This window comes from Clytia hemisphaerica, unplaced genomic scaffold, assembly GCF_902728285.1.
Source record: "Clytia hemisphaerica strain Z4C2 unplaced genomic scaffold, Clytia hemisphaerica genome assembly, whole genome shotgun sequence".
In the NCBI taxonomy this organism is placed as follows: domain Eukaryota; kingdom Metazoa; phylum Cnidaria; class Hydrozoa; order Leptothecata; family Clytiidae; genus Clytia; species Clytia hemisphaerica.
The window spans coordinates 1,577,715-1,588,383 of NW_027103562.1; the positions used below are offsets into that span (position 1 = coordinate 1,577,715).

The 10,669-nt window shown below is 32.5% G+C and overlaps 1 protein-coding gene across 1 annotated transcript; it reads right to left on the reverse strand.

Annotated features, from left to right (window-relative positions):
* Positions 1–5,706: 5,706 nt before the first annotated feature.
* Positions 5,707–10,621, reverse strand: LOC136800796 (DNA ligase 1-like). Its single transcript, XM_067057453.1, has 8 exons — positions 10,362–10,621; positions 9,024–9,272; positions 8,260–8,600; positions 7,715–7,777; positions 7,470–7,517; positions 7,015–7,065; positions 6,369–6,410; positions 5,707–5,928 (listed from the first exon to the last, which is right to left on the reverse strand). Exons 3-8 carry the CDS (start codon positions 8,536–8,538, stop codon positions 5,707–5,709), a joined length of 705 nt encoding a protein of 234 aa, XP_066913554.1. The 5' UTR covers positions 8,539–8,600; positions 9,024–9,272; positions 10,362–10,621.
* Positions 10,622–10,669: the final 48 nt, after the last annotated feature.

The following is a 10,669-nucleotide window of genomic DNA, read 5'->3' on the forward strand; positions in this document are numbered from 1 at the left end:
CTGATTTACCGATTTAACCTATATATATAAAAAGCACTATCCTGGGTATCTAAGTGGTAATCTATTTTCATTTTATTTGAATGCTTCTGCTGTTTACATTTACATCACGAAATGATGGATTTTATACTACGCATGCGCTACCTTCTTATTAGGATACAAATGGATTTAGTATGACCAGGCGGTAAACTAGAAACATCAAAATAAAGGAAAACGGTTTAGAGCCTGGATATTTAGGCTAAAATCCCGGCTAAAATACTTAGCCAGTGTGGAAAAAATGAAAAGGCTAAAAGCCAATCAGATCATCAAATCAAATCAAATCATCTTCATTCAAAGAATGGGGTTTTGTAATTATTCTTGCTCGACAATATTTTGAAATCCACTATGGTAATTTTGAAATTATCAGCGATATTCACAATGTGAATGAGAGTTCTATGAGTTTTACAATTAGGAAGACATTTTAGCACATTTTTCGGACCATGGATGCCAATCTTTTCTAGTTGACAGGGTTCTCGCTGGGTCATTGACACGGGCGTTTCTTCAATAGGAAGAAGTCAAATGTTGAAACTACGAATTCGGAAAATTTCAAGCATGAAACCATAATAAGAAAACTACACAAAACTACACGATTTTTATAAGTATAGCGCTTATAAGCATCATCAGGCTCAAATTTAGGAAAACCTTAGCATCACTTAAGCATTGCTGAGCCCCAGTTTATAAAATTTCAAAGAATCTAATCTCCCAAATTGAAAAAAAAACATATAAGCATATTTTGGGGCTCAAAAAATAAAGGATAAGGAGGCTTACAAAAATATACATCCTCAAACGTGTAAACGTTTTATTTATAAGAACATCCAAGATCTTTGAAGACTTCGATTTTTCAATTTTCTTAATTTTTGAGTTTTAAGCCTAAAAATATTCTTAAAATGTTCTTAAGATTTTCACCATTTCAAGTTATGGAGTCCATAAAGCTTTATTGAGCGTCCGCATACATTATTTTCTTAGAAAAAACATGTAATTTAAGAAAACTATTTGCTTATATTATCCAGACTCAATGCTAAAACCAATATCATCAACAATAATCTTCAAACCAACAACTACAACCGTCATCAACAAAATCAATTATCAAAATGAAATCAAACTAGTCAAACCTACTCTACATCAACTGTTGTTGGACGCTAAGAAAAACTTATTGAATTTCGATATTTTGAATGCAAAGAATGCTGAAAAACTCCAAACTGGCGCAGTTACACCACCTTTAAATGCTGATAATGGAGAATCGATGATAAATCAAGAACCAATAGGTAGGTCGGATTTTATTAACTTAATACACCCCTTCTTATACAGACCCGGTGGGAGCCCCTCCCACTGGAAAAATTGACCAAAATATCGTCCCCAGTTAAAAAACTATTCTCCAAATTTTTTCCCACTATGAAAATAAAATAAACAAATCCTCCCTGTAAATTATTGTGCTATCTTTTCACCCCCCCTTGAATTTTCTGACTTGAAAACAATGGAATTCTAATAAAAAGCAATTAAATAGAAAACATGGAAGTATCAATTCCCAACGGGTTTCAGACCGTTAATTTTACCCAAACTGGCTGAACAAATTCTACTGGGTCTGTGAGAAGGAGTGTGTGTTAATTTGTAGTTTGTTTTTTTGTCTGACGCCTTTATTAATTTCTCTTTTTGTTGTATATTTCTTTTTAAGTGAAATCCAGTATATATACATATTCCTATTCCTTTGTTTTATGTCCAAGCTAAAAATTTCAGTATTGCGTCTGACGTTTTGATATTACAATAAGGTAAGTAGTGCATCGCATAAAAATGTTTCTACGATGGTAGTTTATACCTTCAAGACTGATAGTGATATCATCATAAGGAGTGCAAATGACAACTGGCCATTCAAATCCTGTCACATTTTTGCAACAATTAACAAATAGAATATATCCCTCCGTCAGAAGCTTGTAAGGATCCTCAGTCTCTGTAAGATCACTATTCAACTTCCATTTTTCACCAGTGCTCTGCATGAAAGTCTCGATACATGCATCATCAGGTGCAGTAATAACCAATATTCCACCTTTTGTAAATTTTCTTGCCATTGCAATAGCTTTCTCCAGAGAGTCTGCAAAAAACAGATGGTTGGCCACAAGGGAAATTCTGTGGAGGCAGTGTGATACCTGCATGATCATATGAGGTTTCACGTTCATACTCCTGGTTAAGCATCATGGATGTTTCAACGATCTTTCTGCTGTTGCGTAGATTCAATTTTAAATCTAGAAATTCAAAATTCATCCTCAATTCTTGTGATATATTTCTAGCATCATAACAATACTCCTCAATGCCTGGAGCAATCCAGCAGATTTCGACCAGTGAAATCATTTTCTCAATTTCTTCCTTTGGAAATATTTTCCACTCGTCGAGAAAGATGGCCTTGATGTTGTTCTTTGTGACCATCTCTGTCAAATCTTCGTCATCTTCATCTTCAGTAATTTCCAATGAATCCAATGATGGTACACATAAACTGCTTCTCTTCTAAAATAAAAACAGATCAAACATGTCTTTAATATTCCAGGGACTATTGAATTTTGATTCCCTTTGCTCATTTTCCACAGCATCTTGAGATAAAAAAAAAGAACGCATTCTTTCTCCTAAATTCTTTCGTATATTTTACTTTGTCAGCTTAAGAGAATGGAGCATGTAGCTTTTTTATTCTCAAATCATTACGTTGCCTTTTACTTGGAAACGAAAACTAAAGTAAAAACTAACTAAAAACTTCGGCAATAATTTCCAATTGTCGGGAATAACAATCTTTATCAAATCTTCTTCATCTTCATCTTTAGTAGTATTTTCCAATGCTGGTACACATAAACTGCTTCTGTTCTAAAATAAGAACAGATCAAACATCTCTTTTTAATATTCCATGAATTTTGATTCCCTTTGCTCATTTTCCACAGCATTTTGAGATAAAAGTAAAAACATTCATGGAAATTCTTTCGTTTATTCTATTTTGTCAGCATAAGAGGATGACCTCTTTTTTAGTCTCAAAATCAGTTCATTGCGTTGCCTTTTACTTGAAAACAAAAACTAAAGCGAAAGAGACGATGTGTTCTAATCTTTATGTTTGTGATTGACGTTTGTTTTGGTGCAATGATTTGCATTAGCCAATCACCGCGCTCTAAAGTCCATTTAAAGCTCATTCACCACAAATCTTGATGAAAAGGATCAAAACGGTCCGCTAGCCTAGGCAGAGTCTCACACGTAGCCACGACATCTAAAATGAATACGTGCTGTGCGCAGGCTATCAGAATCTGCTCGGTGTAAAAAATATTGATAACACAAATTTATATACCTGTAGGCAAAAACAGCCATTGAATAATTCATGATATATCATGGCTATTATACCACGGTAGAATTTCTTGTTTGATTTTGCTTTCAAAGTTAGATTTTTTGTGTCACTCTTGTTGTTTATCAAAGAAATTTATTGAAATAAATCTATTGTCAATTTCATTAACAAATTTTTATGACTCAAAGTAATCAAGAAAATCATTAAAAAAGAAACATTCGATTAAGGAAAAGAAGTTTTATGTGAAACATTCGACTATTGACATAATTAATGCTTTGCTTTTGCCTCTAGGTATATAATAAAACATATATTCAATAGGTTTTCGTTGGTTATTGGATTTATTGACCCTCGGTGATGTATATTCAACTCGGCTTCGCCTCGTTGAATATTACATCACCTTGGGTTAATTAATCTCAATAACCAACTTTTACCTATTGAATATCTGCTTATTATCGTCAACATGAAATATGAGCAATCGTCCTCTTTCTCAATACACATAAAAGTTGTCCAAAGAATATATTGATATTTTTAATGACTATATTAGAATCATTTTCGAATGTTTTGATGTTGATTTTATCAATATACAAGAACTTAAAAGAAATAAACGAAACAAAGAAAAAGACAAATAGAAAGAGAAAAGACTTTGTCGATATTTTTCAAGTTGACGATAAACAAGTTATACCGGGTGTGCCAAAAAAAATAGGCCTAAAATTGAAACTTTGACGTAACTTTTTTCAGTTAGAATAGAAACTTGAAATTTTACATGCGTCTTAAGCAACCTATTTCGAAGCTTTCCTGAAAGTTTCATTCTTATAGCTTTAGTAGTTTTAAAGATATGGAGATTTTCCTAAAGGATGTGAAAATGTGCTTGTTTATAGATTTGACTGACGTCAGTTTTTTTTCTGAAGATAAATTCACTTTTTACAAAGCAGTACTTTTGATGATAAAACTAATATAAAGACAAAAAATATAATGAGTAAATCCGAGATTTGAGTTCACGAATAATGCATCTTAATTGAGGAACCATTACATTCACCAACAGTGCGAACACGACCAACAAATTGCTTCATAGATTTTCCGGCACGTTTAACTTTTGAATAATGCCCAGTTCTTTGCTGGGTTCAGCTTCCATATCTCATAAGCTGTATACTCTTTCTCGATATAATGTCTGATAATCACCTTGTCTTCGTCAGAAAGAAGTGCCATTCTTCAATCTGTCTTGTGGCGATTTTTCTTCAGTAATGGTTAAAATGCAGTTGTGTCTTGAACGTTAGTAAGTAAAACCATTTTGCAATAGAATGTCATCTTTTAAAATAACACTGCAATTGCATCTTTCTGATTCCAAAACAAAAACTGAAATAAACAACGCAACTCCGGTTCGGATACTAAACGTTAGGGAACTGTGGTTGACAATTTTTTTTGTTTTGACGTCAAATCTATAAACAAACACATTTTCACATCCTTTAGGAAAATCTCCATATCTTTGAAACTACTAAAGCTGTACAAATGAAACTTGCGTAAAGCTCGAAATAGGTTGCTAAAGACGCATGTAAANAAAAAGGTGTAAAGCCTAAATATTCACTTTCTGGACTCTCTAGGGCGTAAATCAAACACTTGTATGTATTCCCATTTGACATTATTCTGCTACCTTAAAGAAAGAAATTTTGGCGGGAATTTAATTTGGCGGATATCTGAAAAAGTTTTTTCAGAGGAAATTAATTAATTTGGCGGTTAATTGAAAAATTAAATTTCTTGTAAGGTGCTTAATAAATGCCAAAACCAGTTTCACTGGTTCCATTCCCAACTCTATTTCACATTAATTGATTTCACAAAATCCCTAATATGGGACTTTTTGCATTAATTTATTACGCAAAACATCAAAATTTTTTGGGGGTTGCACGCATTAATTAATTCTACACTAATTTATTCTCGCATGAATATATTCCCCTTAAGGTAGTCCGAATCATGCTGAATGAAGATGAAAATGTTTGACTCTCCAATGTTTTAGGGTTTTAGAGGTAAGCAGCCCCATATAAAAAGATATTTTTGAAAATGAAACCGTGCTAAGGGTTGGGCACAATCTATTTCCCCAAATAAGAAAATCTGATTTTTACCGCCAAAAGAAATTGCCGAAAAAAACTGCTTGATTCACTTTTAAGAGCATCTTGCCCTATCTTTATGCAAAAATCAGAAAAGACTAATGAGCCAATCCTGAGAAAAGCTGATAACAGACAAACGGACGAATGAACAAAAATTAAAATTTAAAGGACCTTTCTGGTAAGTCCAAAAAATTTTAGATTTAGTTCAATTAGAGCTGAGAACAATATTACTAATTGTGTTTGCCAGTGTTTGGTTTACTGATACTAACCTACTGATGGATGTCTTATTTTGATCACAATGTGATCTTCTTCAAGGCTGGGCTCTAGTATCGCATCTGCTTTCAATTGCCTTGCTTGCATCAGTGTTTGGCGTCTTTGCTTGTTTTCTTCGTTCAAACGATCCTTCTCCAACGACTCTTGATATTCTCTTTCCTGTTCCTGACGCAACCTTTCCCGTTCTTCATTATTCCCAATCAAATCTGTTGTCTAATTAAAAGAAATATCAACAATTTGATTAGTACCTTAAAGATCCATAGTGGTAGCATTATGTATCAATGTCAATTTGCTACTAAAGTGTGTTGAACAAAATTTGTATACATTGAAAATGCATGCTCTAGAAGTGTACTCCTAGGTTCCAAATAAACGCCCCCCCCCCGCTTTTTAATTTTCCAACCCCACGGACCTTATTAGAACCCCCTGTTTATTAATTTTTAAGAATATTTTCAGCTGTCAAAGAGAAGGCCCCTTATTTTGCTCCAAAAAGCCTGATTTTAGCCTGTATTTACCTTATTTTTGGGTTTTCAGAAGTACAATTTCCAGCCCCCCGGCAATTAGGCCCCCCGTTTATTAAAACTTTGAAAATTTTCTAACCCCTCTTGTTTATTTGGAACCTAAGAGTAGTTGAAGAGATTTAAATATTAATTCACCTTCTCATCATTCTCATCAGATTGCAGCTGTTTGTCTGTTTCCTACAACATTTAAAATAATGATGTATTTCCTAAAACTGTGTCCATTAGGTGGATTAATTTTTTGCGAATAGATACTTTAATCGTAGACATTTTAGCGAGACTAATTTTAGTGTTTTTGTGAGTTTTCCCAATTTTCGCCAAAATAAATCTCGCTAAAACACACCGAATCGACAGATCGCAAAAATTTATCTGCGCGAAATTTCTGGTTATATTGCCTTGATACATTTTTATCAATAAGAAGGGTTTCAGTGCAAAGAAATACTGGAAAACGAATTCAGTCGATAATTTAATACAAATATTCGCTAAAATTTATCCAAGCGAAATTTTTTGAAACCGTGATTTGCTAAAATAAATCCAATATTTCAAGTCCAAAAGACCCTTTTTTAGCAGTTTATATTAATAATATTTAATATTAAATCTTGCACTGCAAACCGCAAAAAACAGTTCCCTTAAGGTATAAACAGTTATAAACAGTAATGTGCTAATCATTATGTAAAAAATTGGAAAATGATTAAACTTCTCAAAATAATAATTTGCAGGGCTGAGTTTTAGGGCTTACGGCTTACTGTTGCTGACTTTAGAAAATAAAAATTATCAAGATTACCTGACTTATAGAAGAATGTCTAGTGTCAGCAGAAGTAGAAGATTTGAAATCCTAAAATAAAAAAAAAGATGAAAAAAATTATTCCATTTCATAGTGAAGTGAGGTAAGTGAGAGCTAGAATCAGAAGGGGAGGGGTATTTGGAGTATAAAACAAAACTTTCTGTGTATTCTGAATTTCCTTTTTTGGGTTTCACTATTTTGCATTACTGTGCAAAATATTAGAAAAAACTTGTAACAGACTAAAGAAAGAATGAAAAAACGAACGAACAAACAAACATAGGTTAATTTATAGAACCTCCAAGGTAGGTCCAAAAATTATGCTCACCAGGAGTGATGAGTATTATAGTACAGATGCTTGAATGATCTGGATTATTTCAAGTTGGTTTTACTTTCTATGTTCTATGTAAAAGTTGGGAACTCCAGATTATTTAAATGTACCAAATTATTTAAAGTACCTGATTATTGATAGTATTTTGTTCTCTTTGAGTAGAAGATAACATATCCTAAAAAAATAAAATTATCTAACAGTTCAGGTGCAAAAAAATAAAGTTTAAGGAGAAACTAAATTTCACTAAACAGCCAAAGCACCAAATATGAAAAAAAAGGGGACACTGCCCTGCTTTTCTAAAATACAAACTGCATATAACCCATTATACTGTAGGCATAACCCCTGACTTAGAATAAAACATTCAAGAAATACCTTGTTTGAGAAATTTGGTGTCATGGAATCATCACTTAAATCAATGACATCATCACAAGGTTTCTAAATAAACAAGCAATATGCTGAATGGGCCTACCTAATGATTAACATCAGACGAATGCAAAAATTCGAAAATTGAAGATATTTAAAACATTAATGGAATATGCATCTTTGTACAAAAAATCAAAAAAAAACTAATGATGAAATCTTGAGAAAAACGAAAATGAGCTAATTTAAAGGACTGCCTTGGTAGGGTCCAACAAAGAACCATGCTGAGAAAAGTTCAAAAAATTTATATCATCTCTCATCCATCTCAAAATAATATGATAAGCTTTAAAATTTGAGATTGAAATCACTCAGAAGAAAAGTTTCTAGAGAAGCAGATTGCTTTTGACCTAGGCTCTTGGTACATAATTATATAAAAACTTTCAGAACGTTTTAATTTTTCCTCCACATTTTGAAAAAGCCTCAAGCTTAGGTGCTGATATTCTCAATCTTGACCAACCTGGTTTGCAAGGGTTGACCTAAGTTGAAATTAAGAATACCTTTCTCTTGTAAGGTGATTCAAAGTCAGAGTCAAAACTAGTATCAGAATCATAATGGTGTTTGTTGCGAATTTCCAGGATATCCATTCTTGACTTCTTCTTTGTTCTAAGTGAAAACTTTAGGTCCTTTAAATCGTTTGATCTTTTAAAGTCGGATAACGATTCTTCCAGATTGTAGATATCTCCAGTCTTTTTATTCCAAAAACTTGTTTCGAAATACACGATAGGTCCTTTCTGACTTTCATTATTTGGAAAAAATTTCTTCTTCATGTAATCCATAATGATTGATAATGGATCGGACTTGAGAGAAATTTTTCAGAATGGCAACCACTACCTCGTACCTATAGATAGAAAAAAGTCATTATATCAGGATAAAAAAAACTTTAAAACAGCAACATGCTGAATGGACCTAACTAATGATTTAAGTTACATGAAAATAGGAAAAAATGGTTAACATAATTCAGACTGCAATTTCGAAAACCGGGGCTCTCACTTTTTAGAGAACCTTGCCCTCTTTCTTTTTCTGCCGAAAATCTGAAAAAACTAATGAAGCAATTTACGGGCAAAGTGTCTGTAGAAACTAAAGCTAATTGTAAATTAAAGACCTCATTCAATTATATATGCAACAGAAAAAAGGAAAAGTTGACTGCAAAAATTATGCGAGACCTTGATGATCTAAAAAATATTCAATTTCAAAAAATATGGAAAACTGTGGAAAATAATATTGCCAGATTCTAACCCTGCTTTGACAAAACTGGACATACCTGGCAGAATTGGAATTTATCTGGATTATAATCAAACCAATTCATAGAAACATTAAGATTAGTAGATGTCTTGATTTGAATAGTCTTTTTTGAATTTGTTTTCTTTCTTGCATTGATAACTAAGTTTTTCAGCTGCTTGGATTTGTGGACTTTGTTAAATTGGTTGATGACTTCGTATGAATGTGCAAGGGCCAAACCCATTTCTAGGAAGTCCTTATTTGAAAAAAGGTGGATGTTGTTCACTGTGACCTGAATTAGATTAGGAAAGGTAAAAATTATACTGGATCACATACTTATATTACTTTATGTTCTTTTTTAGTATATCAAAAATAAGAATGGAAGCACATTTTCACTCGGGTGAGTTAGGGCGTGTCTAGATTTTTAAAAATCACAAATCCCGAATCCGCGACCAATAGCACCCATTCTCAGGGATTCACTTATGGATTTTTAGATGACCTATACCTTAAGGTTTCAGGACCCGGTTGTTACGTAATTAAATATTAACCTAAAAATTAATTATTAAAGAAAGTGTGAAGTATGACGTCATCAAATTATGACGTCATAAATCGTAAATTAGCTCTAACTCTATAAGTACATGTCGAATCTTTCTCAAATTTGGACCACAGATGCATCTTAATGGTGCCAAACTTTTCAATGAAAAATTTTTTGAAAATTTAGATGACGTCAGCAAAAAATGCAAAAAATCGAAAAATGCAATTTTCTGCTGACGTCATCAAATTTTTCCAAAATTTTTTTTCAAAAAGTTACATTTCAGTTAAATGCATCTTTGGTTCAAATTTGGGAAAGATTGGACATGTATTTTTAATATTATAGTGATTATACGATTCATGACGTCACCAAATTCGATCAAATTATGACGTCAGGATTACAATTTCTTTAATAATTAATTTTTAGGTTAATATTTAATTATACCGGGTCCAAAACTTAAGGTATAGAGGTACTTTAAGCCCTAAGTGATCTCTGAATGGAAGCGAAAACACAGGTTTCATTCTAAGTTCGAGCATTCTTTAGAAGTACAATATGCTTGGCAACCACACATTTCCGTCACTTAGGGGTGACTCACAAATCGATTTTAGGTTAGAAAAACGTCAATTGACTGCCTTAGACTGATTGATCTAGAACTGATAGACAAAGATTGCAGCAGATTGCAGTGATAAATACTTCCATCCAACTCTGTTCAACTTAAACTCAATTTAAGGGTTAATTCTCTCTTAAAATTATGGCGTAATATATTGCATTTGTAAATAAATTGAGCAAGTTGAGTAAAATACAGTAGTTTTAACAAACTAGATTAAAATAAAAGGAAAAATCTTATACCTTTGAAGCTCGGATCTTTTGGAGAATATCTTCACCATAGCCACGCTCAGATACAAAATTGAGTATCTAAAATAATTTAAAAAATAAATGCTACAAAAATTGGGTCAAAAAATTTGGAGGTTTTGGGCCATTCCAGAAATTTTGTCCAAACATTACTAATCAATAAAACCGATACTAATCGATAAAATCGATAGCTAATCGATAATTAATTGCTTGATTAAATATCGATTAAAAACGATAATCGTTAAATAATCGGCGCCTAAAAAATTATGAGTATCGATTATATCGATCAGATATAAGATATCAAT